Source organism: Ovis aries, chromosome 5, assembly GCF_016772045.2.
Source record: "Ovis aries strain OAR_USU_Benz2616 breed Rambouillet chromosome 5, ARS-UI_Ramb_v3.0, whole genome shotgun sequence".
In the NCBI taxonomy this organism is placed as follows: Eukaryota; Metazoa; Chordata; class Mammalia; order Artiodactyla; family Bovidae; genus Ovis; species Ovis aries.
In genome coordinates, this window is record NC_056058.1 from 62,721,976 (window position 1) to 62,749,177 (window position 27,202).

Sequence of the window (27,202 nt, forward strand, 5' to 3'; positions counted from 1 at the left end):
TCCAGTATTCTTGCCTGGAGACTCCCATGGACAGAAGAGCCTGGTGGGGTCACAAAGAGTTGGACATGACTGAGCGCACATGCATGACCTTAGAAACATCAATTCCCCTCTTGGAGCTTTTGTTTTCTGTAAAATGGCACAGCTGATATAGGTGCTCCTTAAAGCATCTTTGAGTCTGAAAGCCCAGAAGCATGCAGGTTATTTTAAGCAGAAACTTAACTAAAGCTATTCTTAGGCTCCCAACTAGAAGCTACATGTGATTTTGCATCTCCTACTAACTGCAGAGGTCACATTTTCCACTGCTTTTTGCTCTTATCTCTCTCAGCTACCAGATGCTGCCATTTACAAAGCAACAATAATAATAATGCGACAATAGCAACAGACATAGTGGGAGACAGGAACTGTGCTAGCAATACATTTTCAATGCATTCAACTCTCAGAGCAACCCCATTGGGTGGGTATCACCATTATTTCTGTAACACAGATGAGGAAGCAAAGGTTTCAGAGTTAATCATTAACTTGCCCAAGAGACAGAGTGGGGAGCCGAGTCCAGTCTGTCCATGGCAAACCTTGTGCTCTTAGCCACCTAGATATCCAGCCAGGACTGAACATAAGGGTATGAACCTAAGTGTCCCAGGTGGCCCTGGTGGCCACTTGCCTTTGAAAAATGGTTTCTAAAGATTTTTTCATAGGGATCAGAGCCTTTCTTCCTCAGGAAGAAGGAAGTCATTAACTCTAGAGTGAGAGAACAGGGCAAGCAGTCGTTTCCCTAAAGTGAATTCTGATGATACAAGGGTGGACAGGCATCCACTGAAGAGAGAAAATCAGAGGGAGAAAAGTAGCATGAGGAAAGTGGAATTACCCACCTTCTTTGTGATCTGAGAGACACTCCACACAGGAGTCCCGGACCTCTGCCCGACATTGTTCAGTGACCCTGACTGAGGATGCATGGAAAAGTACACCAGGATGTGTGGGTGTCAGTGGAGGGGGAGTCACAGCTCATAGATTAGACAGAATGAAGGAACCAGCTGCATGGACCAGCCTCACTTAGAAAGCATCTGTTCCCAAAGCCCTATTAAGTGCCAAGCACACAGAACCACTCCTAAGACAGGGCCCCTGTGCTCCTTGTGTGAGACAGGAGACAAATCCAGGCTTGGCTGGCATTAACGCCAGACGCTAAGTGCCATATGAAAGTCTAAACAACTTGCTCCGGGCGTAGAGTGGAGGGAGGATCCACTCTACAGTTAACTCCAACACAAGGCAGAAAGTGCCACGAGCTCTAATGAAAGCACAAGCTGAGAGCTCCGGGAGCTCAGAGAGGGATGGGTGGATTCTGACTGGGGTTAACACTGAAACGGTGGTGTTTGAGTGGAATCTTGAAGAACTGAAATGGGTGTGAAAGGGCTGAGATGAAATTCCCTTCATCTCAGGGATGTCAGTATAAAGAAAAAGTCAAATTGTCTATGTTTGCTCTTCTGAAGGCAGAATGGCTGCAAACATCAGAGTCGAAGTTCAGAACGATCTGATTTTGACTTCCGGATCTGCCGTGTCTGTGTGACCTTAAATCTTGGTATCATCATCTGTAATAGGAGATACAGTATCTAGTATGTTTTTCATGGGATTGTTGTGGGAAATAAAGAAATTAACTATGGCAAATGTTTAGTAATGCAAGTGTCCAGCAAATAATAAATGATAGCTTTTACTGCAGTATGATTACTGATGCACTGAACATTATCTAGCTCATCTGGACAACATGTGACTGTTCAGCCACTGCTGGATATTCGGACAACTTCCAGAATTAACTAAATGCACCTGCATATTCCTTGGCACTTGTCTTCATCCTGGGTGCATTTTCCCTCTCCCCAGACCCTTGCACAGCCAGCACCTTTGTCCACTCCTGAATCCCAGTTTTGCCTTTTTGGTTTGTGTTTTGGTGTTCTTGTCCATACAATGGACTAAATTACTGGGTCTCATTTTCTCACTTCTTCATGCAGTAAGGTTCTGCACTGGAGGGTACACTCTTTGGGGTGCTTTCAGATCCAGCAGTGAAGGCACAGGGCCATTATGACAGCCAGCTTCTCGAGCAAAGTCCTGCCTTGTTCATAGCCAAGTTGGCTCTGTCTCCTGTTTATCACCATGCTACTGAGACTCAACAGAGGACATTGGAACTGCAGGGAACTAGAACCAAATCCTCTGTTTTACCAAGGAGCACCACACAGGCCAGAGACAGGAAAGCATTTGTCAAGTTTCTGTAGAGTGGCAGGCAGGGGTGGGTCTGTGCACTAGACCCTAAGTGTGGGAACTCACGGGTCAGTGCACCCTGTATGACTTCCCGTGACCTCTGTGCCTTTGCTCTGCAGACCCAGGCTTTGATAAGGTCAAAGCATTTCCTCCTCTCTCTCTTCATCCCCCTGGCCCTCCCTCCTGACTTTGGGTAAAGCTGGCAGGGGCGGTCCCCTGGAGGTCCATTTGGACACACACTTACCACTCCTGCAAGCCTCCTTGGATGCCGTTTACATACCACGTACTGACTTGGGGCCTCACAGTCTGGAGACCAGCTGACAGGAAGAGAGGCAAGAAGACTGAAAACACTTTAAACGGCCTTGGAATTAAAGAAGTGAGAAGGAAGGTCGGAAACGTTTGTGATGACCAACATCATAGAGAAGTGATAAAAATGAGGAGACCTTAACGCTTGCCTTTTGCTCCCCTGAGATCAAGGATATAAAGGCTTTTCATCTCACATGACAGCTCCAGCTGTTTGGTGGTGGTGACCAGGCTGCAGGAGATTTCAAAGCAGCGCCTGGGCTCCACAGGCAAGAAGGCTAGGTAGAATCCTGTGTCTGCGCCAGGCTCCCTCTCGAGAAGCATTCACCCTTTCCTCTGAATATACAGAACAGGCTATACTTCTACTTTAGAATTTATTTCATTTTCTCAGGTCCAGTTTTTATTCATGAATCATGGGTCTGTCTTCCTCTTCACATTAGAACATTCCTCTTAAGATGCAGATGTTAAAACAGACTTGTGGACACAGCAAGAGGAAGAGAGGCAGCAGATGAATGGAGAGAGTTCCACTGACATATATGCAAAACAACAGTACTATCGGGTATAAAACAGATAGTGGGAAGCAGCTATCTAACACAGGGAGCTCAGCTCGGTGGTCTGTGATGACCTAGAGGCGTGGGATGGGGCGGGGTGGGAGGGAGGCTCAAAAGGGAGGGGATACATGTATACTTATAGCTGATTCAAGCTGTTGTACTGCACAAACCAACACAACATGATTATCCTCCAATTAAAAATAAAATTTTAATTATATAATTATACAATTGCATTGTATCACATGTGATATATGATATAACAATATTGTACTGAATCATATATAATGTGCTTATGATGTTATTTATGATGACGTTAATTATTCAGTGAATATTATGGTTAGATATACAGCAAGGTACTTTAGCTTGATAGTAAGAACTCACCTGCTAGGATCAGACATAGGTAGGTTTGAATGCTAGCTCTATCTTTATCAGTTCTCTGACTTCTACCTACCTGTGCCTCAGTCCATTTATAAAATCATAATAATAGTGCATACTTTCTAGGACTGTCACACAGATTTTAAACTGTTTATTACTTTAAAATCTGTAGTTAGTTCCTAGCAGTAAAGGTCTCAATATATGCAGCAGCTATTAGTAATATCAGAAATCACCATCATCATCACCATCGTTTGTTGATAGTTATTACGCTGGTAATGAGAATCCCCAAATCCTCAATAAGCTCCTGTCTTTCCTTAGATAGGAGAGGGAGAGATGCAAAGGAATAAACTGAAGGAAAGAAACGAAATCCCATGCTTCCTACTCTGTCTTTGTTGCACCAAACCACACGGTGGGCTTCTGTGCACTGAGGGATCCTGAAAGCTTCTTTCCTGAGGCTCTCCCCTAACCTTGGCTCTGTGGATGCCTAACCTAAGGCAATGAAGGGGCTTCCCAGGTGGCTCAGTGGTAAAGTATCTGCCTGCCATTGCAGGAGACACAGGAGACATGGGTTTGATCCCTGGATCAGGAAGATCCCCTGGAAAAAGAAATGGCAACCCACTCCAGTATTCTTGCCTGGAGAATCCCACCGACAGAGAAGTCCAGTGGGCCACAGTTCATGGGGTCGTAAGGAGTCAGACACAACTTAGCAATTAAACAACAAACAACAAGGCAATGAAGGGGTGAGGGGAGAAATTTTGCCTAATTTCTCAAATAAGGCAGGTCCAAGCTTTCCACTCAAATCTTCAGGGTGAAAGAGGTCCATCCTACCCGCACTCAAAGCTGCCCCAGGCTTGCCTATCACATCAAAGAAACAAAGCCAGCAGCTGTGGCACCATGGCCCAAACTGGTCTTGCTACCTCCTTACTTGTTCTGAGGGGAGGAGCAGGGGGAGTGGGTTATCCTAAACCAACAGGTGGGAGAGTAGGCACTGGCGTGGCTGTAGTGGTGAGTAGGTGTGTGGGTACAAAGACGGTCACTAGTATGATGCTCTAGTGTATGTATAAAGCATGGAGAAGAACAGAATCTGAAACATAGAAATGATTACTGGACGTAGTTAGTGGTAACAGAATGTGGAGCTGAAAATGACCATGCTTGTATAGTACACACCTATCCTCTCACAGCTGAGGAAACAAAATTCTTCACTTCAGAAGGGAAATAGTCCACCCACTTGTTTATTCACTTACTTGGCATGGACTGCACTGCCTAATGCCAAGGACTATGCTGTATGCTGTGTATACAGGCTGAGAAAAAGGGAAGAGGCCCTGCCCTCACCATTGTACACCCTAAAAGAGGGACCAATAATCAACAAGCCAACAAGCCATCAGACGCAGTGAAGTCTCTCACGACCAACTTCTTCTATTCAACCATGTCTCTAGATTGACCTGTATTCTCCATGATCTCTGTAAATGCCATACCTTCTGGACAGTGGCCTCTTCTCTGATCAGCCCCTATATTTCTGTTCACATTAGCTTTGTTGGAGACAGACTAGAAATCCATTCCATTTGTTTCCAAACCTATTTATACTCTGTGTTTTACTTGTATTTTTGCCATGTAACTAGAAGTTATATAAAATATGAGTGCAAAAAGAAAGTTGCTTTACTTCTCTGGAAAGTCAGTTACATGCTTTTGAAAGGCTCAAAGATGAATCACTAAAAACATTATAATGCTACGTATAGGCAAGGAAACTATAAAAGACTGTGGGGGGACACAAAAAATTCTGTGCTTACATTAATGTCATGTCTTCAAGCTCCCGCTACATAAAAGTTTGATAAATGTGTGTGCACTTAAATGTTTTAAGTTAGAAGAAAATCCTCATGATGAATCATTTTTTGCAATTCTTCACTTTAACCATCTTTTCCAAATAATCTAATAGTAGCCCCTCACTGCATCAGATGAAAGGATTTCTGCTGCAATTACAATTTGAGTAAAGTGCTATGATGGAAGGAAACTGAATGAGGTGTCAGAGTACAGTGGATGACCTACTTAGGGTGGTCACTGAAAGATGCAAAGAAGCCAGCCAGACAAAAGTAGGAGAGAAGAGCTCTAGGTACAAGGGCAGCCTAGCAGGGAGCCTTAGTATGTTGGAGAAGGTGCAAGAGTGGATAAGAGAAAGGGAGAGGATGAACGAAACTGTTCAGATCACCAGGGTTCAGACAAAAGGCAGACCCTGACAGGTCGTGCAAGGCAATGTAAACATTACTGACAGGGACTTCGCTGGTGGTCCAGTGGCTAAGATTCCACTCTCTCAGTGCAGGGGGCCCAGGTTTGATCTCTGTTCAGAGAACTCGATCTCACAGGCCACAACTAAGACCTGGCATAGTCAAATAAATAAATATTTAAAAATTACTGAACACATGCTGAGGACCCTCTCAAAACTCAAGGGGACTATGTCAGGACCCCATTTCCATTTTCAAAAGAACATTCTGGCTCCTATGGGAAGAATGGAGGAGGGTGAGAAAAGAGAAAGAGAGCAAGATGGAGGCAGCAATGCAGGAAAATGATAAAGAAAGTAGTAAATATAGCTATCCCTCAGTATTTGTGGAGGATTGGTTCCAAGACCCTCCACAGACACCAGAATCCATGGATGCTCAAGTCCTTATGTAAAAATGGCACACTATTTGCATATAACCTCTGTGCATCCTCCCGTATACTTTAAAGCATCTATAGATTACTTACAACACCTGATACAAGTAAACTCTGTGAAACAGTTGTTGGCACACAGAAGATTCAAATATGGCTTTGTGGAGCTTTCCCAGTTCTTTTTTGCGAGTACTTTCAATCCATAGTTGGTTGGTCTGCGGATGTGGAACCCACAGGCACAAGAACTGACTCTGTGCCTGCTGTGAACTGTGTATGCTGAACAGTGACACAGCACTAGGCCGCTGGGGGCTGGGGGTAGAGTAGATACATTCGTGGCATCTTTAGAAGGACGTTTATCCATGTTTTCTCTTGTCAATCAATCACCATGACCAAACTGACAGCTAATTTTTGAAAGGTATTTATGATTCAATCTGGGGGGGAGGGGGGAACCCAGAAGTCAAATAAATTGGTTTTCTTCTCCTAGTTTGATATTTATTGACTGTGCGACTTAAAGCAAGACTCAGAACCCTTGGAAGCTCATCTGGATAAAGAGAATAATAATATCCTCTCCAGGCTATATTTAAGTTATGTAATTTGAATAAGATGATGTACTACATCGATGGGTATACTACCCTTTATAGTGAATGTAAGGATTTGGATAATCTTACAACTGGTAAGGCAGGTTTTATTGCCTTTACTTCACCGGTGAGGAAACCCAAATATATTCAACAGTTACTGAGCATCTACTCTATCAGGACCAGGGCTAGGCCTTGAGACTTTAAAACAAATTAGACTCAGCCCCACCCTGTAGAAGTTCACGGTCTGATGAAGAGATAGACATGAAATTATGGAATATCAAAATAGTATATTCAAAAGCAGAGACATTACTTTGCCAACTAAGGTCCGTCTAGTCAAGGCTATGGTTTTTCCTCTGGTCATGTATGGATGTGAAAGTTGGACTGTGAAGAAGGCTGAGCGCCGAAAAATTGATGCGTTTGAACTGTGGTGTTGGAGAAGATTCTTGAGGGTCCCTTGGACTGCAAAGAGATCCAACAAGTCCATTCTGAAGGAGATCAACCCTGGGATTTCTTTGGAAGGAATGATGCTGAAGCTGAAGCTCCAGTACTTTGGACACCTCATGCGAAGAGTTGACTCACTGGAAAAGGCTCTGATGCTGGGAGGGATTGGGGGCAGGAGGAAAAGGGGACGACAGAGGATGAGATGGCTGGATGGCATCATGGACTCAAGGGATGTGAGTCTGAGTGAATTCCAGGAGATGGTGATGGACAGGGAGGCCTGGCGTGCTGCGATTCATGGGGTCGCAAAGAGTTGGACATGACTGAGCGACTGAAATGAACTGAACTGAAGATAAGTACTAAGAAAGAAAGCACAGCAGAGGCTCAGAGAACGAATTCATTTATTCTGGAAGGGTTGGAAGACTTCCTACTGGAGTCAGCATCTAACTGGGGTCTTGAAGGAAGTGTAGGAGTTTTTCAAGTGCTGAGGGGCATTTGTAAGGAATGTTTACAAAGTATGAAGACCTAGTCCTGCGGTTGTGGTCTCCAGCATTCAGTGGGCTGTTAAGAAATGAGGCTGGGGGTGGATCAGGGCCGCTGAGACTCTCCCACATGGAGCCCTGTGGGTGCATTACGCCCAAACAAACACAAAAAAAAACCTAGTACAGTAGCTTCGTGAGTATGTTTTCTCCAAATGCTCTCAGCAGTTCTGCATTGTATCTGTGCCTTTTACTCTCTCCTTCCTCACTTACTATTTTCCCCAGAATGAGTTTGAATCTCAGCCTCTCCCCTCCCACACACACTCCTGGATCTTAATTTAGGGGAGGCATACAAAGAGAGCACCCCTAGTCAGTAAGAACTGCTATTATTCTCAGAATTTCTTTTAGAAATCAAGGAGTCTGGACTGTTTCTTAGCAGGAGCTATTTCATCCTATTTCATGGATGAAACATCAAAACTATTTCATGTTTTGAGAAACCTTGAAAAGTGACTCAAATTTTGGAACAAAGGGAACTAAATACCAGGGAGTTGGTTTTGGAGGGGAGGCATGTCTGCAGAGGAGGAGGCTGGGCTTTCACTAAAGAGTATCAGTTGGAAATTGTCTAGGAGACCTGAGTTCTCATCCCTGGGCACAGCATGCTTTCATGCCTCAACATTCCCATCTGGAAAATGAAAAATAAGAAAATGTGTAGTTTTAGAGGTGGAAAGAGTGTTATAGCTAAATGAATCTCACTTTTTTTTTTTAAAAAAACAAATGAAGACATGAACTCCAGAGAGGGGGAATAACTTGCTAAAGGTAATATAGAGAATGGGCAGTTTGTTTGGTCATTCACTCATCCATTCCATTCAGCAAATGTTTTGGTGAGTCCCCGGTGCCAAGTACCTTGCTAGATGCCAGGACTAAAGCAGGAGATGAAATAATCATGATCTCTGCTGTGTTGGGAGAAATGAAATGACGCCAATAAACAAAACGTTAAAGAGGATAATTAAAGACAGAGATAAGCTATGATGGAAATAAACACAGCACTGGTATAGAGAATAAAAGGGCAAAAGCACAGAGAAAGCCTCTCTGAAGAAAGAACACTAAAGCAGAGACCTAAAGACTCCAGATTCAGCCACTTGAAGAGGGTTTGGAGGAACTTTCTAGGGGAGAACTGCATGTGCAAAAAACCCAGGGCAGTCTGCAAGCAATAAATGCTGGAGAGGGTGTGGAGAAAAGGCAACCCTCTTGCACTGTTGGTGGGAATGCAAACTAGTACAGCCACTATGGAGAACAGTGTGGAGATTCCTTAAAAAATTGCAAATAGAACTGCCATATGACCCAGGAATCCCACTGCTGGGCATACACACTCAGGAAACCAGAATTGAAAGAGACACATGTACCCCAATGTTCATCACAGCACTGTTTATAATAGGCAGGACATGGAAACAACCTAGATGTCCATCAGCAGATGAATGGATAAGAAAGCTGTGGTACAGATACACAATGGAGTATTACTCAGACATTAAAAAGAATACATTTGAATCCGTTCTAATGAGATGGATGAAACTGGAGCCGATTATACAGAGTGAAGTAAGCCAGAGTATCCATAAATATATGGAATTTAGAAAGATGGTAATGATGACCCTGTATGCAAGACAGCAAAAGAGACACGGATGTGTAGAACGGACTTTTGGACCCTGAGGGAAAGGGAGAGGGTAGGATGATTTGGGAGAATGGCATTGAAACATGTATACTATCATGTAAGAAACGAACCGCCAGTCTATGTTTGATACAGGATACAGGATGCTTGGGGCTGGTGCACGGGGATGATCCAGAGAGATGATATGGGGTGGGAGGTGGGAGGGGGGTTCAGGATTGGGAACTCATGTACACCCGTGGTGGATTCATGTCAATGTATGGCAAAACCAATACAGTATTGTAAAGTAAAATAAAGTAAAAATAAAAATTTTTTTAATTAAAAAAAAAAAAAAACACCTAGGGAAAACAAACTTTGGACTGTCCTGAAAGGTGAAAGAAAGACCAGTGTGTGGATAGACAAAAGGGGCATGGCCTGGGTAGGAGATGCGGTGGGAGAGATGGTTGTTGTTCAGCCACTAAGTTGTGTCTGACTTTTTGCAACCCCATGGACTGTAGCTCATCAGGCTCCTCTGTCCATGGGCTTTCCCAGGCAAGAATACAGGAGTGGGTTGCCATTTCCTTCTCTTGGGGAACTTCTCTATTCAGGGATAGAGCCTGCATCTCCTGCATTGCAGGCAGCTTCTTTACCACTGAGTCACCTGGGAAGCCCAAGGAGAGGTAGGCAGGGAGCTTAAAATTCAAAGTGCTCTTATTGGTAAATTCTTGATTGACCTTCACGTCCTTGTTGGACTCTACAGGTTGAGGGTTTGTTTAAAACTCACTATTCTCAGTATGCTTTTCTGAGACCTGGATTAGATGAGCAGGAAAGAAAACAAAAAAATGTTGAGCTTTTCTTCTGTATCCACTTTTCCCTTTGCTTAGGGTTCAGCTCAAGAATTCAGCCAGGGGCAGAGTCAGAAGTGAATTCAGATATCAGGCAAGGTAGAATTTGGTTCCTGGTGGTGTCATACAGTTTTGAGAGCTGGAACTTCTTGTTTCTATAGCCTTATTCCTCCTTCATTTTTGTCCTTCCCCTCCTCAGTAGCTATACTCTTGGTAGAAAAATGAATTTCACTGATACAGGGCACCCTCAGGCAGTCATCTGCAGATTTTCATGAAGGTTTGCCTTGATAGACAGGTGCCAGTCAAGTTTATGGTGTGCAGTGCATTGCAGGCTTGCCATTTGGCTTAGGAAAACTGATTTATATGCATGAGTTTCATAGAAGAATAGCAAACGAGAAAATATTTTTCCCACTCACCCAGGGAACAGAATCAAGATCGTCAGAGGGTGAGTCTGGCTTCATTTCTGGAATGATTTACCTGGTGTTCCTTGCAGGGACCGTTCATTCATGAACCAGCAGAAGATGCTTTGTGATGCGGGGGGAGGTGGCACAGGGTGGTGCCTGGGCCAGAGGCAGAGGACACGATGAGGCCGATCTCTCCAGTAGCCCCTTCTCTGTGGCTAGTGTCTCACCCTCATTGCTTCTGCTCTAGCGGGTTTCTGTGCTAGTTCCCCAAGGCTGCACAGCAGCAGAGCGAGATAGATGTAATCTCTACCTGGACTTTGAGTTAACCGTACCTCCCACCCACAAATGAGGCTGAGTGAGCACTTGCCCTAGCGCTGGTCTGCAGCCTTGACCTTGGCCCCAGAACTTCACCCAAGAATGAGCCCTGACCTCATCCTCAAATCCGAGTTCCAGCCTTGTCCAGCCCCTCCCCCAGCCCTGGACCAAGTGCTCCTGCCTAATCCCCTCTCTGTGCCTGAGCCTTGGCCTTGAAGGGTGCAGCCTCAGTGATGCACATTCCCTTTTAAGGAAGCCTCTGAAGGCCCCTGGCCTCTTGAGGCCCAGGTCTCCCTTGCCAGAGCCCCTGCAGAAGAACCACAAGATGTGGAAAGGAAGACATGGGTTCACACCTGTGTCCCTGCTTCGTCTGCGTGTGGGCTCGAGGGTCATCAATCCTGCCCTACCTGCCCACTGGGTAGTCTCAAGAGGTAGTGGATGTGAGAGATTCAAACCTCATATAATGCACTGTGAACTATTACTACCTCTCACAAAATGTCAACATTTCAGCCTTCTTGCTGTCCAGTAGCAGAAGCCCACAGAGTAGGAGCTGGCCACAGACCAGATCCAGCACCATGTCTGCTTTTGCAAATAAAGGTTTACATGGTAAATACAGTTTCACACTCATCTTATGTACCTATTGTCCTTGGCTGTTTTCACGCTACCACAGCATCACAGAACAGCTGCAGCAGAGACTGTAGGGCCCACCAAGCCTAAGATACGCTTTGTTCCTTTGCTGTCACCCGGCAGAGAGGAGCAGAGCAATGGCTCTGAAGCTAGAGTTCCTGTGTTTAGAGGCTGAATCTTCTACTTGGTGGCTATGTGACCTTGGGCAAGTAGATTAGCCCCAGTTTTTTTTAATCTCCATAAAATGGCAATAAGAACTGAATCCCTCTGCACTAGCGAAAGGGCAGTAAATGAGTAATTCGTCCAAAGCAGGTAGCAGAGTTCCCGGCAGACAGTGAGCATTCAGTGTTGCCTGGTACTATCATCAGGGAAATGAGAGCTCTGGTTTGTGACGACAGACTTTCTGGGGACCAGAGTTAATATGGTTCAAGGCACAGGGGAGAGGAACCGACCTGGATTCATATCTCAACTCTGTCACTTCTCACACGAATGACTTGTGAGAGATTAATTAACCTTCTTGAGCTTCAGCTTCTTCATGCATGAAATAGGACAAAAAAAATTATAAGGTTGTTGTGGAAAGTAAATGATAGTGCTTAGACCAGGATTTGGTGCATAGTAAACACTCAATAGGGGACAGAAATATAATAATAAATAAGATGAAGAATAGCATTTTTCCCCAAGTAGGGACAGCCACCCAGAACAGATAGTTAGTGAGAAGTCCCCAGTATGCCACCATCTTCAGGAGGTTCTAGCTGTAGCTAGGGGTGACCTTGACATCAGGTTTTGCATATTCCAAGCACATTTAAATTCTACAGACTTCAAAGTGGAATCAGGCAGACAGACATCTTTTAGGAGACTTTTCTCTAGGTTAAAAGGCCCTGAAGACCAAGTACCTTTCAGCACCAACAATCTATTATCCTACAACGGTTCTTGGGTTAAGTGAGAGGCAAGGAGAACAGCACATAGGTGTGTGTGTGTGATTATATGAACTATCTCTGAAAGATCTTCTGCCCATAATACTAAATGGTTACCTGGTTTGCTATATAAGGGTGAAAATGCCCTCGTTTTGAATCCTTTAGAAAACCTAAGGGTTGAGTTATGTAATGGGACGTAAATCTTCTTGCCTAGGAAGCACTGGCCAAGGAGACTGACTGTTGCAGGTGGAATATATTAAGGGCGGCTGGGTTTTAGATACCAGCCTAGGAGAAGATCTCTCATTCTCTATTGGCCTAAGATAACAGGGAGTGACAGAGGTCAGTGGGCTGAAGCAAGGGGAATTTGGACCAAAGGTGGGGCATAATGGATATTCCCCAAGTTCATGGTTGCTAGATGGTCATCTTAATTTAGAAGACTGTGAAACAAAGCAATATGACCAAGCATTTATGGTTATTCCCTATCCAGCTGTATACAGGACACATCTCATTGAACATGCCAAGAAAAATCATGGATAGAGTTGAAAGGCTTCTACCTTCAAGAGAGTTTACACGTCAATTGTGGGTGAAAGATATACATACACAAAAAGTCATTTGATAATACAAAGAAAAATAATAAGTCTACCCAATGTAAGAAATGCTATGGAAGCAAAATTAGGTCAATTGTCAAAAATAGTATCAAGTAGTATAAGTGAATGATATGCATTCATTCATTCAATCATTTAATCTTTCATTTAATCTTTAATCATTTAATCAATCAGTCTTCATTCTCTCATTTACCAGAAATACTGTGTAGTCATTGTGTGATGCCCTCTAAGGATTGTAAAGAATAACATGAGCTTTATGAAAGCAGAGGCATCATCTATCTTATTCACCACTCTGTTGCACAGCGTCTAGCCCAAAGGAAAGAGGCAATAATGACTGAAACAGATAGACGTGGTGTTTAGATGATTGTGACTCTCATGGAGCTCCTAATATGGTCTTAGACTTCGACTTGTATTGTAAAATACTAGCAAATAGAAATATCAATCTTCTTCTCTGTGTCTGCAACACATTCATTTTCCTTTGGCTGATACCTTCTTAGTAAGATGGTTACCTAATCTTAGGAAGATAATTAGCTAGTTTCTCTGCCTTCCCTGGACCAAGGGATGACTCCTATTCTGGAAAAGGCCCATCTGGAGCTGTGTGGAGCAGTGATCACTGTTCCTTCCACCTGAAATTGTTTCCCTGGCCCTCTGCCTGGCCAGCTCCTCCATATGATTCATTTTCTCAGCTCAAAGGTTACTGCTACAGAGAGGGTCTCCTTCACCCTTGTATGTAAGTAGCCCCACCAGTCACACTCCCATCATCTCATATTATTGCTTTCCTAACACTTATCAGATCCTAACGATCTTGCTGACACATACATTAGCTCTCTCCCCTCTCTAGATCCTAAGCTCCATGATGGAAGGTTCTCAGTGTTGTATTCCCCTGTGTGCACAATAAACATTTGTTGGAAGGGTGGACAAGTAGTTAGACAGAAGAAAGATGGAACGAAGAAAGAGAAAATCCCTGTCTGTAGAACTACACATCTTCCGGGAGCACAAATGTTTTATTAGAGGTACTCCACACACACACACACATATGCACACAACACTGATTTAGCAGAAACTCCATTGTCCAGATGGGGAAAATGCAGCTCAGAGAGGGAAAGGGGCTTGTTCATAGTCCCTGATTTGTTTTTCTGTGCTTACTTTTCCAGAACCAGGTCAGGCACCTGAAGAGCATTCCCACAGAACCTACGATCTCTCCGTCCATTTGTCCTTCCCCTGCCCCTGGTTTCATATGTCAGCCCACAAGGTGAATCTAATTCCAGGACCAGTGAGCCCAGCCTGTAACGAATTCTTAGCTTCATATACCACGTCACGTCTCATTGACTTTCAGTACCTGGTAATTAATACTCATGTTTCATAATAAATACGCAAGTCTGAGCAGGGGAGGAGGCCTCCTCTTCTGCATCTCCCTCTGTTGCCTGGTCCCAGCTGGGCTCCAGCCAAAGTCAAGAGAGGCTCTAGGAAGCTGAGAGGAGCCCAAAGTCAAAGTATACGGAACACGGACACATGACTCAGGGGCTTAACACTGCTAGTCCTGGCAAGGCCCTTGGCAGTCTGGTCCCCCACCACCACCTCCAACTCTGGCACATCCCTGTCTCAGTTGTACTGGCTTTTCTGGACTTTCTCTAAGGCCCCTTCCTCTCTCTCACCTCATTGCCTTTGGATAAACAGGTCCCTCTTCCTGGATACTGGCACAGGCACTTAGCACCATGACCCCCTGAAGTAAGTCCTCAGTAAACACTGGCTATCATGATAGTTAACAATCATTTGTTCTATGTTTAATACTTATTACTTTCTCAAAATATCCTTTCTTTCCTTAATTTAAAACTTACTGACACTGATCTCCTGTCTAAGCGCTGAGAAGGCAGAAGACACACCTGTCTTGCATCATCACTGCTTCCCAGTTTCCTCGTGCTCAATAAATATTTGTTGACTTCACAAATGAACAATAGGGCTTTATCCAGCAAATGTCAGAGAAGCCCTAGACATGTCTCAGAATCCTAAATAATTGCTGTTTAAAGGACGTGAGGACAATTTATATTATGGTAATTCATGACATATGATCATCAGATCTTGGATGTAAGAAAGTGTAAGGGGATGGTGGGGCACTCTCATTGTCTGAAGGACAGAAATAAAGCACCTTTGATGTCACAAGGTTAGAATCAGATCAAGAATGTCATTTCTACCCGTAAGGATAGGACTATTCAAGGAGCCCAATGAGTGTCTAAAAGTCCCTCCATACACACACACACACACACACACACTTTCCATCTCCCTTCCCCTGAATGGAGCCACCCTGTCACCTCATTAACCACCATTTACAATGAGGCTGCCACATTTCCAGGGACCGCAGCCAGGAGCCAAGGAGAAATGTCGGTGTGAGAGGCCTTAAATGAAGTGACAATAAAGAAGGAGTTGCTCATACCAGGAGATCCTTCCCTGGGAGAGAGCTGTCAGGAGGAGTGCCCAGGGCTGGGAGATTTATTGATACTAAGTGGATGGTGCCTTAACCAGAAGTGATTATCAAAGAGGTTTGAGCCGAGTGAGGATGAAATTGAACAGCCTGTGCCTTGCAGAGCGGGGGTTTTCCTGCCCTTGCCAGGGCCTGCCCTCCTACCTCCCCAAGAGGGAATTCCTGGCCTTGTTTTTACTTGCTCTGATTGTTGGCTGCATTCTGCTGCAGAATCTCTTGGAGGCAGGGACCTCGGAATCTGACACTCTGGCGGGGTTCCCTGAATATGCCATGGCTTTTCCCTCTGCCAGGTCTTTGCTGCTGTTCTTCCTTCCACCTGGAATACTCTTTATGCACAAGCAACTGCATTCTACCCTTGCCCCACAGGCACACCTCTTCTTCTGGCTGATCTCCGATCATCTTTCAGGGTCGAAGCTGGCACTTCTTCTCGGAAGCCTTCTCTGAGGTTCCCAAAGGCTGAGGCTGGGTGCCCCTGCCTGAACCCTAACCTCATCCCTTCCACAGCACTTGCATGAAGTGTAACTGACTAGTTCAATCCCGGTCTTTCCCATTTTCCAGGCAATGGTCCTTGAGACTGGACCTTGCTGACTTCACCACTGCATGTCCACTGCCAGTCTCACGAGTGGTAGATGTGAAATGTTGAGAAGTGGATGGATAGGCAGATGGACCAATAGAAGAACAGATGTGTGTGTATATGCTCTGCATGATCCCCAGGGACCAGAGGGGGATGAACTGAGCACCGCCCCGTTTCATTTTGTTTTAATATCAATAGATCCTAATGCAGTAATGCCTCTTGATCTAGCATCAGGGAAAGGCAATGTGCTACAGGAGAGGATTTTCTAGAAACTGAAGCTGTCCTCTATGCCATGACTGTCTCCTTCCAGTATTATAGGAGGGAGGGAAGGGGTGTCATATCACAGAAGTCAAGAGTTCAAGCCTTGTGGTCTGACTGGTAGAGTTCAGATCTCAGTTTTGTCTTACGCTGGTCTTGGACTTGCCCTTCCCAATTTGTAACCTAACTCACAAGATGAAAGAAGTCATTGCCAGCGAATGTCTTGGCATAAGTCTGGTACTTCATAAGTGCTCAAACATCAGCTCTTAATTCTTACTATCAGAGGCAGTATATTCACCATTGCTGTCGTAAATGGAGAATACATACATAGTCCTGCCTACTCGGATTCTCCATCAGCCTGATAATCTGACCGACTAGTACACCGCAGGGTCCCCAGGCTGCTTTCCAACGTTCCCATTTCTCCTTGGGCTCACTGTATCTAATGATACAGGGTCCAATGATACAGGGTCCACCTCTAGCCTGCTTTCTGACTGGCCTTCACTCATCTACTCTCTGAAAGTGAAAAGTGTTAGTCGCTCAGTCATGTCTGATTCTTTGCAACCCCATGGACTGTAGCCCACCAGGCTCCTCTGTCCATGGTATTCTCCAGGCAAGAATACTGGAATGGTTTGCTATTTCTTTCTCCTAGGTAACTAACTCACTGATCACATTAAAAACTATATCTTAAATACAACTCAAGACTCTGAATGCATCTGGATTTAGTGCCAGGATTCTATTACAATGAAATTTAAGAACTCAGAACTTTTATCTGATTTCTAGGTTTGAAAAACTGCACTGGAGTTTGCTAAAAGTTTGCCTAGCAAATAAACAAAGTATGCTCAATCACTTAATCTTTTTCAACTAATTTGACTAGAACGTAGACTGTAGGAGCTTGAAGGAACATTTATTATGAAGTCTGAAGCCACCAATTTACAGATGGGAGACTGAGACCCAGAGAGAGCCAGGGATTGGTCCAAGGTCACATAGTCCTATGTTGTGATAAAAACCAAAAAGAGAATCCTCTAGGTTTCTGGCATTTAGTTTAGCACTTTTTATACAAGACCGAGTTATCTTTTTTAATTGAATATTTACTGTGACAGATTTAAGGAAATGCACTACAACTAATTATATTTCTGAACATTCAACCAATTATGCAGTATCCCACAGGCCCTGGGCCTACAGAGTCTCAGGCTCTCGCTGTCCCTTTCTCTGTTGCTGCTCAGGTTTAGCTGAAATAAGGAGCCAGATTGAAGATCAGAGGCTGAACAAGTCTGGGGCCAGGGTCAACTTAGGCATATCCAGAAGGCTACCTCCAAGCCATGTTTTTAGGGAGAAGTGGGCAAATGTACCCTCTTAGCCTTAGAGGATAATATATTCAGCTCAAGGGGGAAAAATAGACTTGCAAAAGGTAAAAATAGGAAGATCATTTGAGAAGGGAAAATATCCTGGCCTCTGTGAGTATAAAGATTCTATCATGCTTACCTGCGCCCATTTCTTCCCTCCCAGTTCATCCTTTCCTCTTCCACTTCTGAAGTTCCAGCAAGAATCAGTGGCCACAAGGTCCCTAGAGGCCCAAGCAAAGGTGCAAAACCAAGTAGGTAACATCAGGGAATGGATTGGAACATGAGATTTATATCCCACTGGATAATATTTCATTTCAGCAAGGAAAGAAGAGATCCTAAAAATACTGCAGAGAGCATATTATAATATTTTAATGGGGTTTATGTGCTCCTCATATACACTTCACCCAGCAAGATGGATTGTGCTTTTTGACAAATCTATATTTAACATGAGGAGAATAATATACAATGTATGCTTCCTGTTGGAGAAATCCATATTTATGGAAGTCGTGATTCTGACAATTACAACAGACATTTAAAGCCAGTGCCTATTGTCAGCTGCAAACAGATGGAGTAGCCTCATTAGGGCTAAAGAGAAAATAGTGTGAGCAGTAAAGGATAAATAGCTAATACAGGAGACATCAACCCAGAACAGAGGAGGAGGAAGAGGTCCAGGGTGACCCACCAGCTCCTCCTCATCCCTTACTGCAGGCCATGTGACCCTCTCATCAGCACTCATCTACCATGTCCTGGGTATTATGCTGGTTTTGAGGCATAAATGAGACCCCTGTTTTTCGAGAATTAACATTGACCTGAGCAGTCACAGATACATACAAGCAAAAAAAAAAAAGAAAAAGAAAACTATTTCAAATAATAATCATTCAAGTATGAAAGATATGATGGGAGATGTGATAGAGATTTATAGAAGGTTGAGGGGAGGATGGAACAACCATCTAGAAGAGGTGATGAAGGAAGGCCAGTCCAGGCAGGAGAGATGTGAGCTGAGACACAACTGCTGAAAAGCAGTGAGCACTGCAAAGCGGTAAGGGAAGGGCGCTGCAGGTGGAGAATCTAAAAGAGAATCAGTCATTTTGCTGTACACCTGAAATTAACACAACATTGAAAATCAACTACAGTCCAATACAAAATAAAAATTAAATTAAAAAACATATACAAACACACAAAGGGCACCTGCCAGGTTTCCTTAGACAATATGCTGGGTTACACTAGAAGTTAAACAGATGACTTGTATGGCTCCATTACAATCTTTAAGAGAAGATCTTGCAGGGGCATGAAGGGAAGATCTAGGAAGTAACTGAACTGAGACTTGGTAGGCAACTAGGTCCTAGTAGTTAATGGCATTCTTCAGTTCAGCCTGACCCAGTGTATCAATTAATGTTAAAATGTATTCACCAACAAAGGGCCCTGGGAGTGTTTGAATTTGACAAAAATCTTGATTTTTTGGAACAGGATTTCTCTCAATTTTTTTATGTGGCTGGTATGTAGTATGAAACTGCAAAAGGAGGACAGGGTTTATACCATTTCCAACATGCGTTTGCGCAAAGAAGTCTTTTCTTTTCTAAGGAGCACTTTGTGGTACTAATGTTTCATGGAACACATTTGGGCGATGCTCATGGAGCATAGTTTGACAGCCCATCTACAAAGGCAGTGTGGGGTCATGAAAGCAAGTGATATGGGCAAGAGAGCAAAGCATCTAAGAACATCAGCTTTTTCATCGTAAAATAAAACTGATAATACCAAAGTCACAGGGTTGTGATGAGAAATGAACAGCCTAACATATATAGCAAAGCACCCTAAAATACTGTCACTGTGATGAGAATGACTTATCTGCCTCATCATCCATATTAGGACAGTAATTTGGGGGCACTGGGGTTGGCATTACAGTTGGTCACTTGACTGGGGCAAAGACTAGGAACCCTGTATCACATATTAAAATGAAGTTTCATTGCTGAATGACCTGAACTTGGTCCCATAACTTTAGTCTTTTTTACCATTATAGTCTAACCAGCAGTCTAACTGAACACCAACCAGTATTGGTAACTTAACTGGGACCTTACAAAATGAGCCCTGTGGGGATATTCACACAGCTAAGCTATTACTGTGGCTGATACACCAGGGGGCCTGAAAAATCAGCTAGTAGGATGTACAAACATGCGATGAACATCAGCAGAGAAATGTACACTGAAAGCTAAGGGTAGACTGTGAAAATCAACACTTGTTTTCTTAAACATGCATCAGCAGCAAGCTGACAGACTTTCTTCCTGCAGCATCTTATTATGCTTTGCCTTGAAGTGATGGGCAGTGTTATAGAAAGATTGTTAGATTGGGTTCAAGCTACCTGCCTAACTCAGATACGGTCTATCTGTGATACCTTGGACATGCTCATTACCTTTCTAAGCCCTGGTTTCTCCCTTTAAAAACTTACCTAGTCATCCTTTTCCTACCTTAATAAGGTTGTTGCACAGATAACATGAAAGAACACACAAAACTGCATTGGATACGTTCATAATGAATAACCACGACAACTCTTGGCAATGGAAATGGCACCTAATAAAGACTGGTTCCACAGATGGATGGGTGTGTTGGACAGAGGAATAAGTGAATGGATGCACAGATGGGTAAAATAGATGGGCAGTTAGATAGGCTGGTGGGTTGAGAGGATGGAGGAATAGATTGCCTAAGTGGGTAGAAGGCTAGCTAGATAACAGAAGGATGATGAGTTAGATGGATAGACTAGTGGATTTTTAGAGCCACTGACAGCATGTTTGCAGCATCTTCCTCTATCATTAATTTCTCTCTTCTCCTTTTCCAGTCTGTTCCCAGTTCTCTAAAGGAGTCTATGCCATCTTTGGGTTTTATGAACGAAGGACAGTCAACATGCTGACCTCCTTCTGCGGGGCCCTCCACGTCTGCTTCATTACACCAAGCTTTCCCGTTGACACATCCAACCAGTTTGTCCTCCAGCTGCGCCCCGAGCTGCAGGATGCCCTCATCAGTATCATCGACCATTACAAGTGGCAAAAATTTGTCTACATTTATGATGCTGACCGGGGTAAGCCAGGGGCTAGGGGAGGGAGACGTTGAAGGGATGGAGAGAAAATTATCAGCAGGAAGAAGAATGGAGGAGAAAGCAAGGAGGAATGATCCAGAAATGCTTTATATCTGTGGACTGATTTTTCAGTAGCTAACCTGTAACTCCCCATGTGGAAACACATCCTTGGAGAGAATAACCTTATAACGCACCATGTCACTCTACAGCTCTCAAAGCTTCCATCGTTCCTGAACCCAGACTCAGCGTCCAAGGACCTTAGCTGACTGGTTCAGGGCTCAGGGCTCAGGGCTCAGGGCATGGCTTTGAGGAGCATATGGAGTCAGACCTGGATCTGAATTCTATGTTCCTTCCTCTCCAGCTGTCTGACTTCAGGCAAGCTCTCTCTGCCTCAGTTTGATCACTTCAGGAATGGGAATAAAATTCTCCATTCCTTTACTTTTTCATCTCTGTAATGAAGATAAATCCAGTCTCTATCTCATAAAATTGTGAGGACTGAATGACAATAACTAGGTGGGGCTTGTACACACAATCAATGCACAGAGTCTTTTACACATGTTAACCTCTATCAGCATCATCACCAGCATCACCATCAACCCTCCCAGGCCTTAATAATTCTGCCTCCACCTAAATTTCAAATTTTCCATTCCATTTTCTAAGTATGTCCAGTGTTTGTTTTTCTTCTCTACATCTTGAATCAGAGGATTCTAGTTTCTGGGGAGCACTTCCCTTTTCAAATCTACATATGCAAATTATTCCTTTCCTTTGCAACAGAGAACACCACTTTCTCTATTTCCTGACCTTCTAAATGGAAATGCTCTTCTTTTCTCTAACTCCTGTGATGGTTGTATTATATGATATATCCTACCATCCCCTGTTATACTCAATGGTCCAAAAAGCACTTAACCATTATTGGTGTGAATAAATAAGTGGATCGTACAAGGTCTGGAAAGTGAGGCACAGGAATTCTACCTTGTTTAAAAAGAGAGGCTTTATAGGAGCTTGCCTTTCGAGAGGCTTAGAAGATTTTTCAGTAGAAGAGTGGCTGGAGAAATGTTTTTTTCAGGAAGAGTTAGGCAGGCGTTATTTAAGGAGAATTAGCTGGAGAAGGCGATGGCACCCCACTCCAGTGCTCTTGCCTGGAAAATCCCATGGCAGAGGAGCCTGGAAGGCTGCAGTCCATGGGGTCGCTAAGAGCCGGACACGACTGAGTGACTTCACTTTCACTTTTCACTTTCATGCATTGGAGAAGGAAATGGCAACCCACTCCAGTGTTCTTGCCTGGAGAATCTCAGGGATGGGGGAGCCTGATGGGCTGCCGTCTATAGGGTCGCACAGAGTCAGACGCGACTTAGCAGCAGCAGCAGCAGCAGAAACTGGCAGGTGAGGCCAGAAGCACTCTATTTGCTTTGATTTTCCCTTCTTTCCTTATTTTGATGATTTCCCTTCTTAGACAAGCAAGCATTATAAGGATGAACTGCAGAATGGCTATTTCAGGACAACTTTGCAGCATAAATAGGGCTTCCCTGGTGGCTCAGATGGTAAAGCATCTGTCTGCAATGCAGGAGACCCAGGTTCAATCCCTGGGTTGGGAAGATCCCCTGGAGAAGGAAATGGCAACCTACTTCAGTACTCTTGCCTGGAAAATTCCATGGAGGGAGGAGCCTGGTAGGCTACAGTCCATGGGGTTGCAAAGAGTGGGACACGACTGAGCGACTTCACTTTTGCAGCATAATGAGGTTTGAGGCCTAGAAGTGGCAAAGCCAGAAAAATGTCACTTTCATTAGAGGATCATCTCTGGGGTTTATCAGCAAAAAGCGCCCATACTCTTAAAGGGGCTCCACCTACCTCACAACTCTGAGCTCAGAGTTCTTCTGCCCTTTGCTAGCTGTGTGACCTTTGGCCAATGATCAAGTCTCTCTGAACCTCCATTTCCACATTTGTGAAACATGGATAACAATGGTACCTACCTTACAGAATTAAGTGAATTGAAGACAGCAAAGCTAATGGAGCAATGGCAGACACATAGTAAACTTTCAGTAAATGTGAGGCTTAAGAACACCAAACTCGTACTTAAATAAAATTAATAAAGCAAGCAAAAAAGAAACAACAGAATCAATCTGCAGATGATTCTTTATGCTGGGCACCATACTGGTCACTATCAGGGAGATGAGCAATGTTATATGGAGACAAAAATGATATACGTGCACAAGATAGATTAACCACGCACAGGTAAGATGATGATCTGTTGCAGGCAGAATTATGACCTCCCCTTTCTCCCCCCACAAAGACACCCATGCTCTAATTCCTGGAACCCCTGAATATGTTACATTAAATGCAAAAGGCATAAAGGTTACAGATGGAATTCACATTGTTAATCAATTGACCTTAAAACAGACAGATTATCCTGGATTATTTGGGTGAGCTCAGTGTAATCACAAGGGTCCTTAAGCATGTAAGTTGGAGGCAGAAGGGTCAGTATCAGAGTATGACATGAGAGACTCAACCAGTCCCTACTGAAGATGGAAGAGGCTATAAACCAAGGAAAGCAGGTATCCTCTAGAAGCAGAAAAAAAGCAATAAAAATTTCCCCTCCTAGAACCTCCAGAGAATAACACAACCCTGACAATTACTTAAACTTAGCCCAGTGAGATTCATTTCAAACATCTGACCTCTGGCAGTTTAAGATGATAAACGTTTTATTTGAAGCCACTAAATTTGCAATAATTTGTCACAGCCGCAGTAGAAAACTAATACCCTATCTATGTCCCAAATATGAAACAAAACAGTATTAAGTCATGGATTCCTCTATCATTTAGCTGTAAATCAGAAGAGAATAGCTTAATTCAGTACACGGTGATCAAATACCTACTGTGTGAGAGGCAAAGTGCTAGGACTTGAGATATACTATACATTAGTAAATGTGGTTGACAGTTATCAGGTGCTATTTAGATATCAGATCAACACATTTAATAAGCAGTTACTAAAGGCTGAATAGTAATCAATATTTATAAAACCCCTGCCATGTTTGAGACACTCTCATTCAATCCTCATGACGACACTGTGAAGTGGGTGTTATTAACATCACCATTTTACCACTGAAGACACTAAAGTTTCGCAAAGTGAATTAATCCACACAAGATCATTTAACCAAGTATATTGTAGCATTAGATTTGGAGCTTCAGATTACACTTTTAATCACTAACTCTCCTGCCTCCTATGTTCTGCAAACAGAAACACAAAACAAACACAGAGCCTGCCTACCCCAGCTCAAACTGGCATTAGAGCAAGCTGGAGCTGAGTTTAGTGGAGGAGTAGGGAAGGTGGGGGTAATTCTCATGGATTCTGACTGCCACCTCTCTGTCCTACTCACCCCACCTCCAGGTCTGTCTGTCCTGCAGAAAGTCCTGGACACAGCTGCTGAGAAGAACTGGCAGGTGACAGCTGTCAACATTTTGACAACCACAGAGGAGGGTTACCGGATGCTCTTCCAGGACCTGGAGAAGAAAAAGGAGCGGCTGGTGGTGGTGGACTGTGAATCGGAACGCCTCAATGCTATCCTGGGCCAGGTAGTGAGTGCGGCAAAGGTGCCCTCAGGGTGGGTGCGGGGGATGGTTCCAGAGGACCGGATGACCTCTGGCCCTCTGAGTTACAAAGAGAGTTCTTGACTAGGTGAAGCCACAGGCTGTTTCTCACGTCCTGTAACTGATACAATTTAACTCTGAAACGTTATGAAATAGTACAGAGTAGGAGCCATCACCTAGGGCTTCCCATGGTTCTCAGATCAGTTAACCAAAAAGTTACCTCAAGTGCTTCCTTTTCTTGTTAAAAAGAAAAATGCATTGCACTTCAGAGTTCGTGAAGTGTTATCACATCCTTAGCGCCCGATTCCTGGGTTTGGCTCTGCATTCTGTCACCCACTGATCCAGCATTTGGTTTCTCATCCATTTGGCCCACTGACCCATTTGAGTCCAGGGAGGCACCGAGCACCTCCCTTTACTCTTTCCTGAAACACACACCAGTGTCTGAAAGATGAATTGATTGATTGTCCATTCTAAGAAATTACACCATAACCTCAACAGTCTTTAGCCAGATGTCTCTAAGTCATGGTTCCTCCTGTTCTCAGAGGTAAAGCATGTGGCATTGGATAGATCACTTGTCTTTTTAAATTACATCTGTGTATTCAGATAAGCGAGCAAGGAAGGAGATGCTGCAATTGTTTTTGAACGGTACTCTACAATTAAAGATGGCAGTTTTAGATACTTGACACCAAGACAGCGCTTGTTAATAGTCCTCAAGACCCGTGGGGCTCCCACAGGGAATCTCAGAGCCAGCTCAGCGCTTGTTCAGAGGCTTCGACAATTGAACAGGAGAGATTTTGAAAGCTGGGGGTTCTTTGAGGCGTTAACTCTGTGTTCTACTTTACAAAGTGTGAATCTGTGCCTCCCTCTCAGAAAAAGCAGCAGAAATTTTTCCCAATGAGATGGGAGTTTTTTGAGCCAGAGTCAGAGGACTGGAATTCTAATTAGGTAAAGCAGAATAGAGTATTAATAATAGTTAAACGCAGAGACCCTGGAGCCAGATTCACATCCCCAGCTCTAATGTTCATTAGTTCTGTGTTTTTTAATTTCTGCATCTCAGGTTCCTGACCTGTAATATGGGCATAATAATAATAAAAATGGCTACCTTTAGAGAGCTCTTGTGAGGGTCAAAAGAATCTACGTATACAAGCACAGCACTTAAAATAGAGCCTGCCCCACTGAAAGTGATGAATGTAAAGACTTACCTGTTTTTGCTATTCATAATGCCAACTGATACTGGTTTTGCTGTGTGTGTGTGTGTGTGTGTGTGTGTGTGTTTAGTTCAACTTTTTAAATTTTGAGATATAAGCTCATATGCATGTGCAAGATATAATACAGAGAGATCCCATGTGCCACATGTCTGGTTATCCCAATGATAACATCTTACAAAACGGTAGCAACTATAGTGCAATGCCGCAACCAGGAAACTGACATTGATACATTTCAAGCACACGACATTTCCATCACCACAAAGATCCTCTGTGGTCATCCTGCTTCCCTCTCTCCCTCTCCTTTTCCCTTTCCCTAGGCACTCACTAATCTGTGGTCCATTTCTGTGATTTTCTTATTTTAAATGAGTGTGATATAAATGGAATTACATACTATGTAACATTTTGGGTTTAGCTTTTTTCACTTGGCATAATTCCCTGGAGATTCATTCAAGTTGTTGTGGGTACGATACTGGCTTCTTGAGTCATTTCTTTTTTGGTGCAAGTGTACTCATCTGTAAAATAGGAATGAAGACCCCAGTTCTATAAACCTGATAACAAAATTAGATGAAAGGTAGGGAAACTGTTGGATGATAAGCAGGTATTCTTAACAGACTGAAGACTCCTACAGTAAAGAAAAAACTGTTGGTACTATTTTCTGAGTACTTACTTTATACCAAACACCATGCCAAGCCTTTTCCATGTATAATTCCACTTCATCCTCATATCCTCTCTATAAAACTGCTTCCATTAGTGCCCTTATTTTATAAATGGAGAAACAAGGGATTACACTTGCCTGGGATTTCACAAGTAGCATGGTATGAAAGTAGGAAATCAAATCCATCTTGGTCTAGCTACCATGCCAGACCTCTTAAAAACTCAACTGTCAGCATCTGCTGACTATAGCCATCCCCTCTGTCAAAGGACAAATGTGTGTTTTGGAAGAAAGTAACTTGTTTTTCAGAATATTTTAGATTGTAGTGTATTATCTTTTTTAATTGCTGGACTCTTTTATTCTGAAAAGTAAAACCAAAATGCTGAAAGGATCTTTTAAGTTATATGGTTTATCACTTGCATTTACACTTTACAGATGAGATGACTAATGGTCATATTTGTTGAATCATTTGTCTTGGGTTCAGACTAGTTAGTGAAAAAGACAATGTCACTAGTTAGTGACAAAGGATTTCCATCTTCTGATTTGCAGTCTGACATCTTGGCATCATCCTAGACTATCTCACACTCAAGAACTGGGATCTTTTCAATCTAACACAAATGTTCTGCCTAATCTAAGGAGGAAGACAACGATTCCAAACTCCACATAGGGAATTAGCTGCCTGTCTCAGTCTCTAGTGCTCCACCTGGAATATCAGCTGTATTAGGATTCTTGTTCTGTTTTCTTCCCTGCTGTATCCACAGTGCCTTGAACAGTGCTTGGCACCTAGCAGGTATTCAATAAATATTTTTGAATGAACAGGAAGAATAAGGAATCAATGAATGCTCTAAGATCCTAAATGTGAGATGGGTCTAGATACCTACAGGTAGCCTTTGACTGGAAAAGAGCCTTTAAGCTGGAGGTAAGAGCAGGTAGGGAGGTCCAGAGGGCTTGTGGGAGCCAAGGTTCACAGAGGGCTTAAGAGGCCAAGTGGAGGATGTCAATTGCTTGCTGGAAGACAATGATCTTTGGAAACCATTCTAAAGAGTCTGGGGGTTATTTTATAAACAGTGGAGAGCAAGTGAT

The 27,202-nt window shown here is 43.5% G+C and overlaps 1 protein-coding gene across 11 annotated transcripts in view; it reads left to right on the forward strand.

The window, feature by feature from the left end:
• The window catches only part of GRIA1 (glutamate ionotropic receptor AMPA type subunit 1), a 353,267-nt gene that overhangs the window by 170,002 nt on the left and 156,063 nt on the right, over positions 1-27,202 (forward strand). For 4 of the 11 annotated variants that reach the window (XM_060415939.1, XM_060415938.1, XM_004009000.4 and 1 more), the window contains exons 3-4: positions 20,439-20,678; positions 24,060-24,244. In XM_060415939.1, the coding sequence (XP_060271922.1) occupies positions 20,439-20,678; positions 24,060-24,244 (425 nt within the window). Of the gene's footprint in view, positions 1-20,438; positions 20,679-24,059; positions 24,248-27,202 lie in introns of all 11 variants that reach the window. The other 7 variants (XM_042250659.2, XM_042250658.2, XM_042250657.2 and 4 more) reach the window with 3 other exon arrangements.